The sequence below is a fragment of the Crinia signifera genome, chromosome 2 (genome assembly GCF_055691185.1).
Source record: "Crinia signifera chromosome 2, ASM5569118v1, whole genome shotgun sequence".
Classification (NCBI taxonomy): Eukaryota; Metazoa; Chordata; class Amphibia; order Anura; family Myobatrachidae; genus Crinia; species Crinia signifera.
Window position 1 is genome coordinate 44,299,713 of NC_139218.1, and position 20,530 is coordinate 44,320,242.

General features: G+C 45.6%; 1 protein-coding gene across 1 annotated transcript in view; it reads left to right on the forward strand.

Moving 5' to 3' along the window:
* The window catches only part of NSUN3 (NOP2/Sun RNA methyltransferase 3), a 39,323-nt gene extending 25,130 nt beyond the window's left edge, over positions 1–14,193 (forward strand). Inside the window, exon 6 of the mRNA XM_083171945.1 lies at positions 12,513–14,193. Within this exon, the coding sequence (XP_083028071.1) occupies positions 12,513–12,771 (259 nt within the window). The 3' untranslated portion in view covers positions 12,772–14,193. The remainder of the gene's footprint in view (positions 1–12,512) is intronic.
* Positions 14,194–20,530: the final 6,337 nt, after the last annotated feature.

Below are 20,530 nucleotides of genomic sequence, written 5' to 3' on the forward strand. Positions count from 1 at the left end.
CATTTATAGTGGCCCCTTTAGTAATGAGTAGAGACAGGATTATATGCACCATAAAAAGCTTGAAATATGCATGCAAATATGCATGAAAAATACTTAAAAAATGTATGAAAATTGTTAAAATATGCTACATTAAATAATAAAAAAAGTAATTTTTAACTTATTTATTTAAAAATCAGCATGAAATTAGTTGCAAATAAACCTCAAAAATAGTCCCACAGCATCTGCAGATGTCGAGTGCTATAAACAGGACTTTTTTTCTTCCTGGCTGCTACAGCAGACTGCAGCGTCCAAAGCTCTTCTTGCATCAACTACACGGACCCTCATCTCCAGAGCTGATGGATCAAATGTCAGCATAGCATGTGAGGGCGGCGCAGTGGAAGGCTTCCTCCCATGCGTTGCATACTCACTGTGACACAGCATTTCCTCCGCGCCGCGTGATGTCACAACCCTTCTGCCTTCCTCTGCTGCAGAAGTCTGTCTCTTGGTGTAAAGTCCAAGGCCAGGGGCATTCAAAGGTTCAGAAGCTTTGTAACGGCATCCGCCCCGACTGACTTTTATCAACATGGATTGGCAGCCTAGAGCAGTGTCAGACATATCGTACATCCAAGGTTCCCCACACTGCGCACATATTGCCCCAGCCTGCACACTCTACCACTACCTGGCCAGCAGCAGTAGGGCAAAGCAGTGCTGTGACTCGCTTGTGGACAGGGAGCAGGGCCTAAAATATGCACCATCACTAGATTTTATGTAAAATATGCAATAACCAGGGAGAATGGGCAAAATATGCAAATGCATATGCAAATATGCAAATGCATATAATCCTGTCTCTAGTAATGAGGTTACCTTTAACATTCTCTCTTCATGGGCCAGATGTACTAAACTTCAAAAGTGATAAAACGGAGAATGATAACTCACCAGCCAATGAGCTCGTACTCTGGGTCTGATTCTGGTTGATTCGCTAAGCAGCGTAAATTTGCTGCCTAGTGTGCCATCTAAACTCGGGCGAGCGTATGCCGGCCGCCAAGCGAATTTCCCCGCCGCATTGCAAGTGGATGTATAGTATAAACATTAATTCGCAAGGGAGCGTACAGGGGCGAAATCCTTTGATGGTTGCCAACCATTGAATGATTTTTTTCCCATGTTTGCAAATATAACTCAGTCTTGACTGAACTATATTTGCCGCGTCCGGGTCCGAGAACGGATTGGTCGGCTGATGTCTTGTGATGGGGACGCCCAGAGCTTTCCTGGGCACACCCACCATTTTTTGTGGGCACGTCCAGGAAATGCTGGGTGCCCCCATGCGACAGCCCCGTCTGACTCCATCCCACCCCCTCCATGTGCGAATGCCTCGGCAACTGTGCAAGTGCGAATATACGCATGCGCGGAGCCTACACATCAGTCCATGGTGCGAATACTCCGGGGACTGAGCAAACCAGAATCGGGCCTTTGTTTGATCACTCCATTTTTTGCATGTGGTTTTATTTAGCCAGACATACGTACCTGTATCTGACATTCAGTACGAGTTCCGCATAATTGAAAGGATTTTGCTTATTACTAATCTGCATCCGCAAGCAGCAGTTCGCTAACTGGCAGACTGTCATCTACTGTGACAGGCGAGGCCAGCGTCTGTGCCTCGCCCCCCTGTATACTGATGCCCGCAAGTGATAAGACTCCACAGTGAGTGCCCACACCATAGTTAGAATTCCACGCACATTAGTATTGGGCCATTTCATTTTTCTTCCCTTTTGTCTAATATCACAGAGATGTTTAAAGAGATGAACTCCAGCTGTCAGTCATTACAGGTATAAATAAGAGATTAGTAACCCCCTCCTTTGTTTTTACATTTATTTTTAAGTCTCAAACTATTCTTATGCTTTAGTTTTGGTTTGGTGTTTATTTTTGTATTGTTTGCACATTAGTATATATAGCTTGTGTATTGAAAAGTATAAAAAGTTTCCAATGCATTAGCAGCAGAACCATGACAACTCTGAAAGACACGTAAGGACCGAGTGGACTACCAATAGGGCAGCCAGTGGGCGGTTACCAATGGGCCGCCACACACTGAGACTATTACAAGCGGTTGGGATCCAACCTGAGCCCCACAAGCGGCAGCACACTGTAATTCACTTACGGTTTGCTGCCATCCTGCTTCCAGTACTGCAGGAACCGATCGTACATGAGCAGAACAGGCCTGTACGTATGCAAAATACTGATAATCGGTAGTTTGCGCATCCTGTAAAAGTTTCTACAGGAACTGAAAAAGCCCCACTGATATATATATGCGGACTGGTGTTTCTGTCTGGCATAATGTGAATGGGGCACTATACATTTGTGGTGCTTTGAGAATATTTACACATTACGCTTTATAATAAAATCGCCATCTTATTGACCGTTTTATTGGTACGAATACCCACAAGTTAGTTGTCCAGAATTTGGAGAAATAAGAGATTTTTTTCCAGTGGTGCCTTCGCCCTCTGATAATAATGTTGCTGCTTAGTGAGCACCTTAACATTTAACGCTGCCCCTCCAAATGGCTGTCCCCGCACCCAAATCCCTTCGCTGCCACACATCGTCTTGCATGCAGTCGCTAGTAGGAAGAATCATTCGGTGTTCGCCGACCATTTGATTTCTCCTGCCATCAGCAATAACGGGCCCTGACGTAATGTAACAGGGGTCTGCACATGGCTAGACCCCCCCCCCCCCATCGGAACGGGGACAAATTCGGCACCATCCGATCAGTAGTGAATCATCCCCTTATCTTGCTCCCAGTATACAAATGGACCACCTCCAATGTCAAGGAATGCCGTCATTAGGTCGACCGTCAAAAGCTCAACCACTATTGGACGACAGTCAAAAGGTTGACACGTGCATTGGGTCAACCTGAAAAAGGTTGACGTGCGTTTTTCACTTTTTTTATTGTTCATACTTTACCATCCCGGCGGAAAAGGAGGAGGAATATAATAGTGTGCCAAGCGCATGGCGGACGCAGCAGTACACTTATACGGTGCCCATGTCAACCTAATGTATGTCGTCATAGACACAAAAAAGTGAAAAGCTCATGTGGCCCTTTTTAATGTTGACCTTTTGACCATGTTGACCTTTTTCCTGTTGAACAATAATGGTCGACCTATTGACTGTTGACCGTAAATGTGTCAACCCTATGACCCATACCTGATGTCAATGTCTACCATTATTAAATACCGTTTGAGCCATAGAGAGTTTCATGGTGAAATGTAATAGGATGAGAGATTCAGAAAGTGAGAGATTTGGTAAGAAATCCCGAGTATTTTGAAAGCGGCAATCATTTACACTGCAAAACCAGTTTGACTGTGCAGTGTAAATGATTGCCGCTTTAAAAATAATCTGGATTTCTTACCAAATCTCTCACTTTCTGAATCTCTCATCCTGTTAAATTCCACGCTCAGTGTCAGATGTCATAGAGGTGGCAGAATGTTTGTTAGTTTCTTTTCATCTTCTACTCATGATACATTTTTTTTATATATAGCAGAAACAGTGTCACATGACCGTTTTACATAAAAAGCTGGTTACATTTCGTGCCTGTGTGTCTATTGAAAAATAAGATATTACATTAGCCCTATCCGAGGATCAAGCATGGTTGACTACAGATAGTGATGTTTTATTATGCCAAAAGCTCTTTGGTCTTGGAAAAGTAAATTAACGTATTATTTTCATGCTCTTCTCCAGCTTCCTTTCTAACTATGTAATGAGTTGACCTAGGCCATTGCTGTCTTTCACCTGTTGCTATTTCAAAGATTTAGTTAGAGCAAACTCCAGCAGTTTTCTGCAGTAAGGCTGGGCACACACCTGACCAAAATGTCGGTAGAGCGCCTGGCAATATATATCGTCCGTTCTATCATACAGCCGATCTAGAATCCTATGTGTGTCCAGTGTGTGATAACTCTGCTCTGTGTCACATAAATCGGTGGCTTGTTGCTGTCACTAGGGTAACTTCAACATACAGTATAAAGCTGTCTCTCGCACTTATTGGCTCTCTAGTAGGGGTTAGATTCAAACATGCTAAGGGCGAGATGTATCAAATGGAAAATGCGGTAAAACCCCGGTTTTACCGCATTTTCCTATGTATCAAAAATGATACCGCAGTGAAGGGTATCGCCACCTTTGGGTGGCGATACCCTATAAAAGCCTATGGGCTTCTTTTCGCCGCCTGCCGCCGCCGACGCAAACCTGCCGCCTCGCCGACCCCCCCCCCCCCCCCCCCTCTGGCTTACCTTCCTGAAGGGTCCTCCTGGACCCTGGAAGGTAAACCTCTCCTCCCCCTATTGACGCAGCCGGATGTCCTTACGGCTGCAGGGGGGAGGAGGAGGCACCGGGAACAGCTTGCTTAGCTGTCCCCGGCGTGACGCCACGTAAGGGATGCAGGAGCCGGCTGGGAGGTGACGGAGACTGCACCGCGATGCCAGCCGCATATGTTAGTACATATGCTGCGGCATCGCGGCGGTGGGGGGGGGGGGCGCGAAGGGTGGCGATGTATTTTAATACATCCCGCCCTAAAGGTGGCAAGTGAAGATGTTGCCCCTAGTAACCAATCAGATTCTAGATATCATTTATAAAGCACATTTTTATAATATGATGGTTATAATCTCATTGGTTGCTATGGACAACACCTCAACTTGTCCTCCTTGGAAGGTTTAATTAATGTTCCCAAGGTGTGGTTAAACCCCCCCCCCCCCCCCCCCCTTTCGGCGCCATTCGCACTGCAACAGTGACCAGGTGGCAGGCCACGCTCGGGGTGGCTCTGGGGGACTCGGGCGCCCGAACTCTCGAGTGCTCCTGAATCCCCCCGAGCCGCCCCAAACCTCCTCAAGCGGGACCTGCCACCTGGCTGCGGGAGCAGCGGCATGGGAGCTCTGGCATAGGCTCATCAGAGCTCGGAGGTCAGGGGGTAGCGATGTCAGGGTGCTGCTAGAGGCTGTGCGTCAACGGTCAGCTGGAGGCACCACTGGCGCACACTTACTGTACCCACTGGTGGTATTTTCCGGGACAGCTCGCTGCGGCAGAACAGCTGAGTCTGGAAAATATTCGGGCATACCACTGAAGTGGTTAAAAGCTTTTTAAAACCAGGCCGATTCAGACACGTTTGTATGGGTCCGATCTGCGATGTTTGGGGTCTGCGGATGCGCAGCCCCCTGGAACGAACGTCTTTGGCAAGTTTCATACAGGCAAGTTTGGGAACGGGCAGGGGGTGGCCTCAGGGCAACGCCCAGTGTTTTATGAGCATTCGCCTGGGAATGCAGGCGTGTCAATGCCTGCGAGCGGCTGACGTCACATGATGTCAGTGCCCGCCCCCTTTTTGGATTTACTTTTATCCAGGTCAGTGCCCGGCCCAAATTCGATGGAAAGCGTCCATATGAATAATAAGTCCAGGCTTACTTTTCATACCAAACAGAGGGAAAATCATTTGACCATCGAATGATTTTTCATCCAGGTGGCCACATGCGAGGGGTGTACGTACACTTCCCCTCGCATGCTAGCGAGGGGATTCGATCAGCGGGGGTGGGCGGCGTTTACCTGTTCGCTAAGCGGCAAACATACAGATCTGAATCAGGCCCACAGTTTCTATATTAGGTTATGTGAATCTTGAATTATTTTGGGGGGGGAGGGCTATTCCCAACTGTAGTGACTTATTTAAAGTATTATTACATATTAATAATTAAGTTAATCCTCTTTTGATTAAAAGGCCTGGTATTAATACAATTGGATTGTAAGCAAAAGCCACACTTTATTTGCAATCACTTTACGTTTTATGAACGTGTTCTGCCGCCCGTTTGAATCAGATAGAAATGTTTTCCGTCGAAATAAAAGAAAATAGCTTATTGAAAAGAATGTAACTTCGTCTGCGTGTTCATAAGCAAACAAAATAAAGCTGTTAAAATGAGCATTAACCAAATAATTGAAAGAAAGACGTGAGTTGCTGCACAGATCCGCTTTTGTGGACGATGCCGTATTTCGTACGAGTTTATGAGGTAAATCTAACGGTTATACATTTCAGCTCATGTCTGCCAATGGTAGCGCAATGTGCATATTGAAACAGAAGATGGCAGTATTGATACACAGTCGTTTTTGGTTTTAATACAAGTTAGGAATAATCCGAAGAGACTTATTTCAACTTTCTTTTAACATTGAAATCGGTTAAATGATGGTATCATTAAATCTGACCCTTTTCTGGGGATGCAGCGTATATGTTCGTACATTAGAGTATACTGTATATTTAAGGATCTAAAAATGTTAAGGATGGGAAACGACAGATTTTAAAAGTGAACGGCAACTTTTTGAAGACCTGTATAAAGCAGTTTTATTTCGCTTGTCTCATGTTCTATGGGACCAGGCACGTTTATGTTAATGAGTAGAATATTACAGCTGTATGACTAAAAGGAGGTTTAGGAAGAGATCTGCATGTTAATACTTATGGTCAGTACTATTTTTCAGGGAAAATAGGTCCAGGAACTCCAGATCTGGGGGTGGATTAATTAAATAATGGTAGAAAGATATTATATATAGAGATGTAGTAGTACTCGCCCTCCTGTGTCCAGCTTTATGTGTCCAGTTTTATTAGGACATGTAGTGCAACACAAGCATGGCCCATTTGCCGTGCTTGTGTTTCACTCCTTGGGCCTTATTTTGGTTCATTCTTTCTGACAAAATCCTTCTTAGATGGGCAAAACCATGTGCACTGCAGGTGGGGCAGATGTAACATGTGCAGAGAGAATTAGATTTGGGTGGGGTTTTACTTCAAAGTGAGATCTATATTGCAGTGTAAAAATAAAGCAGTCAGTATTTTCCCTGCACAGAAACAAAATTACTCACCCAAATCTAATTCTCTCTGCACATGTTACATCTGCCCCCCCTGCAGTGCACATGGTTTTGTCCATCTAAGAAGGATTTTGTCAGAAAGAATGAACCAAAATAATGCCCCTTGTCCTAATAAAACTGCGTTTGCCCTATTAATTTGAGTGTTGGTTCTTTGATCCTGGCTGGACACAGGGGAGGGTGAGTGCTACTGTTGAATTATATGAACTGTGCACCAATTTTTTTCTAAAGAATAATTATTCGCTGCAAATGAGTGCTGTCTTCACTACTACATTATATAGAGATGCATATCTTGTATTTAGAAACATAAGGTGCCCATACACATACCAATTACCCGGTACTTTTTGTGCTAAAATAGCATTGCATAGCATGCACAATGCATGCACAACGATGCTATTTTAGCACAAAAAGTACCGGGTAATTGGTACGTGTATGTGCACCTTTAGGCACTCACAGGGGACTTTACAATAAAACTTATCTTATGGAAAGTACATTGTGTAGTGTTACTTCTAGAAGCTGGGCAGGGCGGTGCTGTAAGGGGGCAGCATAAAGGGGGCGGACCAGGCCCGCCGACGTCATGAAAGGGGGTGGGCCGGGCCGTCACAAAATGAGGCTGGACGCACCCGCCAAAATCACCAAAGGGGGCGTGCATGGCCCTGCTGAAGTCACTGCCAGGGAAGTGCCAGGCATCTACGGCAGCACTGGGCTTCCCCGTGCTCCCTGAGGGGACAGTCAGCAGGCTGTTTTAGCAGGGCGCTGCCAGAGTGGCAGGGCGCATTTGGCCTTTAAAAATCGGGCAGGGCGCAGTGCCCCGCTAAAACAGCCTAGCAGGAACACTATTTTGGCCCAGAACAAGTTCAGGAACCCAGTTCCTGATGATGTCATATTTCATATTTAACTGAGCTCCTGCTGGTTCTTGCTGAAAAATAGCTCTGCTTATGGTCAAATATGGGCTATATAAAGATTCACTTATCTGAATGGCCCACTCTCCTATGCTGCCACTATTCCTGTGTGTGGGAGGGGCTACTATAAAATGGCATGGGCTCTAGTATTGTACCCCCACACCACCCCCACCCCACTGTTTATCATGAAAAAGTGGATCAAATGGATTTTTAAATGCTTATTTGTTATCCTTCAATAATCACCAAGTAAGTGTCTCAATGTATCGTAAGGATAACAGGAGCCACGTATGTACCCCCCCCCCCCCCAACCCTAACTTTCATCTCCTATAGCTTATCTCTAGGAGTTATTCAGACCTGATCGGAGCTGTGCGATTTTGCAGAGCCCTGCGGTCAGATAGCCGCCGCCCGGACAGAGTTAAATCCTGCCCTGTGCAAGTCTGCGAATGTCATGCGAATATATCATCGATCGGGGGCGAGCTGCAAATCCATCACCATCAAATTATTTTTCCAGTATATGCAGACTTTGCGTACCCCTGAACCTTCCACAACTCAGCAATAGAGACAGGCTAATCTAGGCCAGGGATGACATCACATGCCCTTACCAAAACCGCTAGGGAACGCCCGTGTATTTTTTTCAGACACACCCAAAACCGGCGTCTTCCAGTCAATCAACTTGCGAATGGCTAGCGATCACAATAATAGCTGGATTTTGACGTTGTTTGGCCTCATCCATGTGCACTACGATCCATAGCCATGCGTAGCTGTTTGATATTTGGTCACCGTGCGCATTCGCTCAGCAGCGATCAGGTCTGAATAACCCCATCTAACCCTTGCACTGCAGCCTAACCCTCCCTGCTAGTGCCCAACCCTAAAGATGAGAGTAGGTACTAAGACCCAAGCAGCCCATGGAACCTGTTTAGAAGGACAATTGCCCAATCCCCCCCAATTAGAAGGACAATTGCCCAATCCCCCCACCCACGTAGTATTTTTCATTATCTGTTGACTACCACTTCGGGTGTAAGCCACGCCCCCCCCTCCTCACCACCGCTGCTCTGACAGGGGACAGCCGTATTGTCAGCCACTATGTGCGTACCCGGTGATTATCTATGTTTACAGAAATTAAACATAATCATATTTTCAGTTTATCTCCAAAATGTTTGGGCCTGATTCAATTGTTTGCACTCTCAGGGTTAAGTGAATTGTATCTATTACTCTCACACTGAATTATACTATCACTGCAGGTTGATATGCAGACAAATCAAATAAATGTTATGCATGAAAACACAATGGGAATAGGTGGTTATAGTAGAGAGTCCTTATACAGTTTATAAGTCTCTGATCAGTGGGTGCACCTTAAATAACTTGTTGGCTCCAACACCCTATCTGCCGCTGCAGAGGGAGGCCGTCACCGCCTCCTCCCAGATGGCAGCAGAATGACAATCGCTGACAGTGTGCTGTAGGGATGGCCATCGCTGCCAATGCCATCAATGGCAATAGTGCAAGTGGCCATCGATAGTGGCATACAATGCGATGGATGATCATCAATATTTCTACCTATCAATGGTCATCCATTTTGATTGGCCTGGGGGTGGGGCTTCACTGGTGTCAGGTTGGAGCTATGCTCTGTGTCCCAGCCCCTTGGGGAGTAAAGAAAAAAAACGCTGTTTATGCTTGACATCAATGGAGGGAGACCATCTGGTTCTCCCCCCCACTGATGGCAAAACTATTCTACATCGACCAAAAACCATTGTTGATTTCAAATCATCGATGGTCGATGGCCATCCCTAGTCTGCGGCCATTCTGCATCCTTTGCCGCATGGTCCATTCACGCACACACAGAACGGGTCCCGCACATACACAAAGTAATGAAAATAAGTTCTCCGCGACCATGGTTGCAGCTCCAGCCACATCTAATACCAGACCCTTTGTATTTTTTTATTGAGTTTCCAGGCGACTTGTTGATTGCTGGACGGTTTTGTAATATCGGGCTCTTGTAGACGCATAGCGCACTGAAATAACCAAAGCTTGTTCATATAATGTTTTAGTATAACCTCGAACACTAGGGTTCAGCTAAATCCCAGTTATGTCAAGTTTCTTATTGGTTTTAAGTCTCACTGCAATTATTCTAGTTCCAGTGTAATAATAGCATTAAGCCTAGTGTGCAGTTCTGCTGCTTTGTAAAGTACAGAGGCAGAATGCAATGGATGGGGCTTGGTGACAATGAAATGTATCAGAGCAGGAATGAGAGATTTATGAGAGTGGAACCGTACTTCAGTTCTACGTATTGAGACTATTGCTTTCCGTCTCTGTGTGACTTCACAGTGCTGCTTCATGTGGGCTCTGTGTGAGACAAGAGAGTAAGATACTTTTACTATTCCCGAGTCATTCAAAAACATTTCATCATTTTTATCAACAAATATTTTTTTATTTTGCATATTAAAATGTATGTATTGGAATAATCCTGCAATTGAATTGTGAAAATCAATACAGAATATTTGATCCTTGCTACAAATTGACCAAAGGATTAATTTTTGGCTGCAAACCTTAGAATGCGGTAAAATAACGGTATGCTGATTTAAAATAGAACTTGTAGATCAGTTCTTCTTAGGCTCTGCAGTGGAACCCAAGTACTCAGCGGAGATAGTATACATTAATGGTTAGATTGGGGAGGAGCAGCAAGCTTTCGAGTAATTAGCAGGGTTAGGATGTGGACTGAAGGGGTAATGCATGTACGAGGGTATGTTATCTGTATAGATAGATATCTGTCGGTTTATATATGTATGTGTTGGGTCTTCTATTAGCATATACCATGTATAAATGTTAGTGAACGGCCTGTCTCTTGAGCTGGGGACACATTATACGACACTGAACACGACATGATGGGAAGACCTTAACCAGAATACTAGTATTTATTATTGCGGGGACATTTAGCAATCCATGCAATATCCATAGGTTAAATTGGTGATATGAACACAAGCTTTGAGCTCCAGAAAGCTCAACTGGTAATGACATCATAAGATGCCATTGGTTATTGTAGTGTATGAGCTACTAAGTGATCTTAAGGTCCCTTACAATAGTGTGCAATACATCACATCACCTATCAGCGGGATAGCAGGGTATTGTGGTAGCAGTGCTGTGACAGCCCAGTAGTGCACCTTGTGTCCCTTTAAACTAGTGACATCATGTGACATCATGATGTCACTCCTAGAAGGGGCACAGGTGCCAGTTATGGGAAGTCGAGCCCTGCCTGGAGTGTCCTAGACTGATCGGGATACGGTCATATTGTCTACAGCATTTAGGTCTACAAGCATTAGGTCTACACCACTAGGTCGACCTGCATTTAGGTAGACATGCATTTAGGTCGACATGACTGAAGGTCGACATGACTTAGGTCGACAGGGTCATTAGGTCGACTTTTATAAGGTCGACAGGGTCATTAGGTCGACATGGGGAAGGTAGATAGGCAAAAGGTCGACATGGGGTCATTTGACTGTTTTATGAGTCGACATGTGCCGACAAGCGGTATTTCATGCCCTACCATCCACTAGGGCATGGTGGGAGAATAAAATAGTGTGCCGAGCGCAGCGAGCCATGCGAGGGGACGCGGTGCTATGTTGACTGTGTCGTTGCTTGAAAAAAATGAAAAATGATCCTAATGATCCTGTCGACTTTATACCTGTCGACCTAAAGACCCTGTCGACCTAACACATGTCGACCTAATGACCCTGTCGACCTAACCCATGTTGACCTTCAGTCAGGTCGACCTAAATGCAAGTCGACCTAATGGTGTAGACCTAATGCTTGTAGACCTAAATGCAGTCTGACGAATGATCCCATTCCGACTGATCTGGGTAGCTCTACATTAATACTACTGGCTAGTGCAGATCTGTAGTAAGTGCTAAACTTTGCAGCAAATGGAAACACAGGGCCTGATTCAGTGTTGCAGAGAAAGTGCCAGCTATTCTGTCCGCTTTACACATGCATTGTCATTGTTAACAGCAGCGGCAGTACGCATTTGATCCATCCCTGCTGTTAGTGCAGGAAATCTGAGTGAAATCAGATGGATCTCGGCATATGAGTAGCCTGCCTTCCATCATCACATAGAGTATCTAACCCGCATGCACAGCCCACCCTGTAGGAATTGCCTGAATCAGGCCAGAATGTCAGCATTAATCACACACACTGCCATATTGGCACCAATATTGATCTATTGACCCAATGCTGCTGCATAGTTAGCTCTAAAATCAATATTCCCAAGAAGTTCAATAACTGCTATCAGACGTTGCACGATAACAGGCATGGGGAGAGATAGATCAAAGCTGGGAGAGTGTACGCCAACACATCTGTTTATTAGCCTTTGAGGCTGCTGTAGCATTGGTAATCTTATTTCACTACTAATCCTCCATCGCTTCCGTTACTGCTCAGGACCAGTTTTTTTAATTTGTGTTTCATCACTTAGATGCATCGTTGCCGTTTCCTGGACATTTGACCTAACACAGGGGAGACCTATTATTTAACTGTAATCGCTGGAGTTAGTGCCCTAGGATGACCTTATTTGTTTTCTAACTGATTTTGCTGAAGACGTAGCAAAGGCAGCAAGGTCAATCCGTACTGAGGTTAAAGTGCCACCATTACATCTTTAATTTATACGTTTAATAGGCAAATAAGGGACTTTAGTGAGTTTCTCTGACCTTGCACACAGGATAATCTCTTTTTAAAAAGCATTATTTTGTCTCTGCTGTTGTTTCTAATTACACACAGGTCTGCGGTCCGTGCCCTTCGTCCCGGGGGATCACTGGTGTATTCTACATGCACGCTCTCAAATGCAGAAAACAGTGATGTGATTGCCAATATCTTGGATTCCTGCGGTGATGTTATTCCTGTGGACCTAAGCGACATGGCCAGCAGGTGGTCCCACGAGTTTACGTTCGCACCTGGGGTATCTCATGGACTTCTGGTTCTCCCAGATAAAGGAAAAGCCTGGGGACCAATGTTTGTATCGAAATTAATAAAACTATAGTTACAGTAATGGTTCTCATATTGTGCGCTGACTTTACATATATTTCCTGAACTGGTTTTGCTGTATTAAAATGTTCTCTATAGCTTGCCATACTCTAGTGCATTTAAACCACTTTTCATCCGATTCCGAGGGATCAGGCCAAGAAATTGGATGAAAAGTGGCAAAATCACATGTGTTTGACATCCAATGCGGGTTCCCTTGCACATCGAGTCGGAGATCGGACCTGTTGCACGAAGGATAAATCAGAATCGCAGGCATCAGGTGCACAACAAGGCTGGGAATATCACATGCGATTTGCCAGAACTCCTAGCACCCTGAAGTCCAGCCCATCAGATAAATTGCATTTAAAATAGTACATCAACACCAAATCGCATGGTTTCAAGGGAAATCTGATTCGACTTGAGCCTCAGACAAGTCTAGAGTAGTGTATGGGGGCCTTAACACCTTTGGTTGACTAATTCTCGCTGCTTCCGCTCAACAATGAACATACACTGCTGCAATGTGCAACCCATGAGTCCTCCATGCAGTTTTTCACAACCTGGAAAAGAAGAAAACATTTAAATGGGTTTTCCCTTACAGTTCTGTAACTTACACCCGCTATAGCTGTTCCAGTCTAGTTGTTCATATTTTATATGGCTATATAATTGTTTACTTACTGTAGTACATACCAATGTTTCTGACACCAGCTCTGTGGCTGATAGAGGGGTAGAAGTAAACTACTGTAGATTCTGGATGGTCTAGTGCAGTGGTTCTCAACCTCGGACCCCCACACAGTGTACGTTTTCCATGTCTCCACACAGAATCACTAGTGAAATAATTAGCTCCACCTGTGGATATTTTAAAATGTGTCAATGAGTAATAAGTGCACCTGGGTACATGCTGGGTGACCAGAAAATGTGAACTGTGTGGGGTCTTTAGGACTGAGGTTGGGAACCACTGGTCTAGTGGAATAGCACAGGGCATGTAATCATCCCTACCACACACACTGGAGACAGACATTTTGTGGACTGAACAATTCTACATCAATTTGCTAGGAAGTACTGCAATAAACACCTAAATAAAAAGACTATCCATCGGCTTTTTACATTTTTATTCACTGCACTTACCTGCAGGGCAGCGGAGCACCCTGTGCTCGCAGTAACCCTACACCTGTGACATCATGATATCCATTGGCAGCTACAGAGGTGCGTTGCAGCACATTCTAGAATTCATACAGAGGAGCCACACCAAACCCTGCCAATACTTGCCATCCGCCATGATGCTCCTCTATTTAAATTTTAGACTGAGCTACAGCCCGAGCTCAGAAATCACCATTTATGATGTTGATGATTTAGTACATTGACTCGTTCACTGTATCTGTTACCATACATGCTTAAGTTTTGCTTTTAATCTTTGTCCCCAATTAATAAAGTTTTCTGTGCATTACTGAGTTATGTGAAGTCAATCACAGATCAGTCATCTCTATTAGTTAGCTGAGAATGATTCCAACAAATTAGACAACTCCATTTAAGCATGGGTACGAACCATGTCGACTTATTGACTGTTGACTTCTCACCACAGTACTCTTTCAGTATTCCTTGTGATTAAATTTTATTATTATGAATGTTTATATGGCGCCAGAAGGGTTCTGCAGCGCCTAACAAAGAAAAGCAAACCAATAAATCCATTACAAGACAATGTAGGACAGGTACATTGTACATAAACATTGCTGCATCAGCGGACATGACACTGAAATAAGTATAAGGGTATCAGAAACTGATAGATAGGTGCCATTATAGGCACCAAACCCTAGGGCTCTGCCACCATAATAATTCACTGTCCTGACCTCTGATGCAACAAGTTTTATTTACTTGTCCTAAATTGTCTTGTACTATAAGTCCTTTTTGCCCATTCATGTCTTCTGTGAGGTGCTGCGGAACCCTTGAGGCGCCATATAAACAGATGATGATGATAATAATAATTATTATTGTCTAATTTACTGAAGGAAAATTTCCTGGAGGGTAGGGTAGAAGGCCCTGCTTGTGAGAGCTTACAGTCTAAAGGGAAGGGGCAGACAGACATTAGTGACACAGGGGTAGATGTATGGGGAAGTGAGCCAGAGGAGAAGTGGCCCATGGCAACCAATCAGCTGCTCTGTATAATGGTATATTATGCAAATTATAGATGTTACTTCAGTGCTGATTGGTTGCCGTGGGTCACTTCTCCTCTGGCTCGCTTCTCCTCCCTTATCACTGCTTCATACATCTACCCCACAGATGGGGTAAATATAGAGTGTGGAATAGAGGGTGCTAGTTTAGTTTGCATGAACTATTTGAGAGATACAAGACTGATGCAGGCTGAATTGAGATTGGTAGATTTGTCTACAAATGAAAGAGGTTGACCCCTAGCTATAAGGGCCCCTACTGCCTAGTAACATAATGCTGGGAGTTTGACTGAAGTAATACAATCCAGCCAGCCAGAATCAGTAGGCGTAATATGGAGCTTTATTGCAGAGGACTAGACAGACTGGTACCTTCCATGCCATGACACAATATTGCTCGCTGCTTCAGGTAAAGATATGACAAGTGAAGGAGTCGGTCACATGACCAGTGAATATGTTAGTATAAAAGATGAAATTGCATTCATTGATTCTTTTTGCTCGGTGAAGTGATAAAGGGTCTGGTTTTTATCACCGGCCAATCAGCTCCTAACTGTGAAGTTACAGGCTTGGTTTGAAGAATGACAGGTAGGAGCTGATTGGCCGGTGATCAAAACCCAGACACTTTATCACTTCACCGAGCTTAATAAATCTACCCCTAAGTGTCAACACTGAGGCTTCTGCCATTTTTATGACAGAGAGCCAGATGTATCAAGCTTCAAAAAGTGATAAAATGGAGAGTGATAAACAACCAGCCAATCAGTTTCTACCTGTTATGTTAAAGGCTGGGTTTGAAGAATGACAGGTAGGAGCTGATTGGCTGGTTGTTTATCACTTTTTTAAGCTTGATACATCTGGCCCACTGTGCGCTGTGATGTTCTGTAGAATGTTGCCGCTGCTTATAGTTTGATGGTACTATCTTTTCCTAGGTTGAAATAAAAAAAATACACATGCACGGCCCTACATGTGAGAATATCGACTGCTGTGTGTTTAAACTGATCTCATTTCCAATTTAGGTATATGCTGTATAAAGTATACTGTGGTTAGCATTCTATTGGCTGCAGTGTTCTGTAGCGGAGTAATGCTGTGTTTATTTTTCTGAGCCAAAATCACAAGTCTGACATATTCAGTGTTCTCCTGGGGGAAACATTATTTTGCCAGTCACTATGTTGAAACAAGAATGTTGACGCCATTATTTCAAAAGGGCTGTACTGCTGCTTTACAGGAATGTTTAAAGTTAGAATGGCCATAGTCAAAACTCTTAAATTAGCTGTACAATTGTGTTGGTATAAATGCATCGGTAGTCTTCTTTACGCATAGTGACTGTAGAAGTAATGGGTACATAAAGATGTGTCCTCCTACACCAGGGGTGTCAAACTCAAATTCATCGGGGGCCGCATCAGCAGTTTGGTCACCCTCAAAGGGCCGGTTGTATCTGTAGGTCCCCCTGTATAATTATAATGCCATGACACCACAGACTGCTCCCCCTGTATAATATAATAAAAGTAATGCCATGACACATAAATGATTATACAGGAGGAGCAGCCTGTGGTGTCATGGCATTATTATTATTATACACAGGGACACCTCAGGAAACAGCAGATATATATATTTTTTTTATTGTGAGTGTGATCCTCATCCTCACTTACTGTTTCTCCGTCTGTCCTGCAGCTGCTGCGGCTTCCAGCTTTTCTTCACTGCTTGCTGTGGCCACACTGTCCCCGACTCCCGGTCCAGCTTCCCTGCCTGCTCCTACTTCTCTACAGATGCATGGGCGGGCGGCGTCATCGTCATGACGTCCCCACCCAGTGTCTGTCACTGCCTGGCATCAGAGGGAACAGGCGGCCGGGCCCTCCTCCACGTAGCCGTGGAGGCCGGCGGCCATGTTTCTGTAGCCGCATACATATGTGCCAACAGGAACATTGCCGCCGACAGTGGAGGAACAGGTAAGGCGGCCGCGGACGTGGACTTGGCCCGCAGCACTCCTGTTTTAGACACACTGCCCCTGCGTGCTATCTCCTCACGCGGGCCACATGACGAGGTCTGGCGTGCCGGATTTGGCCCGCGGGCCTTGTGTTTGACACCCGTGTCCTACACTATTAGGAGCAGGGCGCCAGGTCTCATGCAACTCTTACTTCTGCCAAGCATCATTGTTCGGGCAAAGTTATATTTTAATCGCAATGCGACAAACCCCTGTCAGATTTTACCTATGGACGCCACGCAGCTCTTTGTCAGTGAGCCAGGTACAGCGGCTTCCTATTGGATGTCCTACCTGTCAGTCACGTCACAGACACACACACGTCACAGAGATATTCCCTCCCTCAGGGACTGCCAGTCTGGGCCAAGATAAGTAGAGCGCGGTTTTCCTGTAATTATTGGTGATCAGATTTTTTGGAGGACATGGCGATGACCGATGCACACAGGGCCAGCTTAATGTAAAAGCACTCTGCAAAGCCAACCAGGGCCCCGCAATTCTATGGGCCACCAAGCAGGAGTGGGTGGGGATCACGCAATCAAAGGCAGCAATCTATAACTGTTTCTGACTGGATATAAACTATTTAGGCATGCCAAAGCACCATGGGTTCTAATCATTGTGGTGTATCAGTGCCATGTTCTTTTTTTATTTGCACCCATTAGCATCTTCCTATTGGTTCATGTCAGAACAAGACAGAATGAAAATACAAATTTTTCGGCACAGCATTTTTATATGATGCCAAATACTTATAATTACTTATCATGAATTATTATCTAATTACTATGGAAAGCATTATTAGTAACTAATATCATTCCTATGGGGTAAGCTTTTCTTTGTTTAGTGCCCCAAAAGCTTGCCCCTTATTTACCAGTGATACCCTAGTTCCAACCAGAGGCAGAACTCTGGGAGGCAATAGTTTTATCTGCTACTGGGCTCCTGTCCCCAAGGGGGCACCTCTTCTCCCCTGAAAGTCAATTTCACTTCTGTTGCTGAATCCCTTTCCTAAGAGGACAATACACTAAACATCCTAGCATCTGATGTGTGACCTTATGCATGTATACATTTTCACATTTCACAACTTATATAAACCTGAAATAATGACTCAGAGACTTGGGTTTGGCAGAAATTGTTAGCTGAATTTATTTAAAGCACTTTAAGCTAATTGATTGTATTATAATTCCTTAATTAATGGTGGCCCAGAAAGAACGGCTAGTGATCTAAGCTCCACCCCACGACTGATGTGGTAATGACATTTTCCCTAAACAACAAGCGTTATGGCTCCACCTACTACATTAACTGCCCACCCGACCGGGTGGTGACGCTGTCCCCGAGCGGGTGATCCAGCCCAGGCCTATAGTCAATGACAGGTGAGCGCACCGAAATAATCTATGCGATGCATAATCATCGCTTAATGAAGACCTAAATCAGTTAATCTGCCATTCTTTCCCGCCTTTCAGCCAACGCGTTTAAAGCCCCCCTCCCCCTCTAGCTGATCCAGAATTGGGTGGGAGGGTGGGATATTCCACAGGGAAAAGAGGAAGACTCCTCCTTCCCTGTCCCTATTATCCCAGCTAACCCTGCCCTGCCTCCTTATCACATGCTTCCTTAGGTATATACAGCCAGTGGCGTCGCTAGGGTTGGTGGCACCCCGTGTAGTAACTCATGGTGTCACAACCTCCCCCCCCCCCATTTTTTTAAAAAATAAACAAAATTGGGGGCGTGGCCTATCAGCAGGGGCGTGGTCTGTACCATGATTGTACTGTGTGCCTGTTTATGCGTAATGCCAATTACACATTATGCCGCACACAGTGATGCCAATTACACATTATGCCACACACCGTGATGCCCATTACACCGCACACCATGATGCCCATTATGCCACACACCCTGATGCCAATTACATAATACACCGCACACTGTGATGCCCATTACACTGCACACCATGATGCCCATTACACCCCACACTGTGATGGTAATTATTTACACAATACTCCCCATACCATAATGTTGCCCATTACACCCCACACAATGATGCCCATTACGCCACACACCCTGATGCCAATTACACAATACGCCGCACACCGTGATGCCCATTACACTGCACACCATGATGCCCATTACACACCACACTGTGATGGTAATTATTTACACAATACTCCCCATACCATAATGCTGCCCATTACACCCCACACCATGATGCCAATTACACAATATGCCGCACACCATTATGCCCATTACACTCCACACTGTGATGGTAATTATTTACACAATATCCCCCATACCATAATGCTGCCCATTACACCGCACACCATGATGCCCATTACGCCACACACCCTGATGCCAATTACACAATACGCCACACACCGTGATGCCCATTACACTGCACACCATGATGCACCCCACACTGATGGTAATTATTTACACAATACTCCCCATACCATAATGCTGCCCATTACACCCCACACCATGATGCCCATTACACTCACATATGCCCGCATAGTGCCAGACACTGATACTGTATGCCCCCACAGTGCCAGATATGCCCCCACAGTGCCAGACATATACCCGACACCATGATGCCCATTATACTCACATATGCCCCCATAGTGCCAGACACTGATACTGTATGCCCCCACAGTGCCAGACATATACCCCAGTGCCATATATGCCCCCCGGCCCACAGTACCAAAATATCCCAGCATACATTATTATACATACTGTGTGTGTTGCACCGTCTCTGAGTCCACTGTCCACACAAAAGAAGTAGCAGGCTGGTTAGGTTGCTTGAAGTCAGAGTGAGACAGACAGTATTCAATACCCGTGCCTCCCCCCCCCCATTGAGTGACAGGCTGGCTCACTCAGCCTGCGCGCCCAAGCCAGGTCCCCCCTCCATACACGGGCGGCCAATCCCCAGATCAAGAGGGGAGGGAGCCACTGGCAGTGATTGACACAGGAGAGCACCAGCCAGCACCACCACACGTGACTCAGGAGGAGTTGAGGAGAGTCAGACTGCCTGCGCTGCTGTGTGCCCAAGCCAGACGGCAGCCGGGTCCCTCCTCTGTCCCCTGGGGTGGCCAATCCCCACACAGGAGGGGGAGGCACCCGCTCTTACGCCGCCAGCCTCCCCCCTCCCCCTGCTGTATGTGCGGTGTGGCCCAGGTGCTTGCACTTTATGAGCCCAGGCGCCGTGGACCCCCCCCCGGTCTGTGCGCCGCAGCCGCTCACAGCCTGCTGCCCTGGCCTGGCTGTCAGTCAGACTGAGAGTGACTGACTAAGCCAGGGACAGAGCCCACCGGCCGTCTTGAGAGCTCTGGGTGTCACCCCAGAGACTGGTGACACCTGGTGCGGCCCGCGCCCCCCGCACCTGCTTAGTGACGCCACTGCACACAGCCTTGGATGTTTAATTCACTACATTCCTATGGCAGTCATAACGTTGTTCATCACACACTCTTTATTCAAAACATAATACATATATTTATATGAGGTGGTGTGTGTGTTGGGGGGGGCAGCACCAATTTTTCTCTCACCTCCTGGAAACCTGGTCAAACTTACGCCACTGTACCCAACGGCATGGGGTAAAGTGCAGATTCAGACATGGCCGTAATCATTTGGGCTCCTTGATGCGCGGTTTATCCTTATAGTAAATT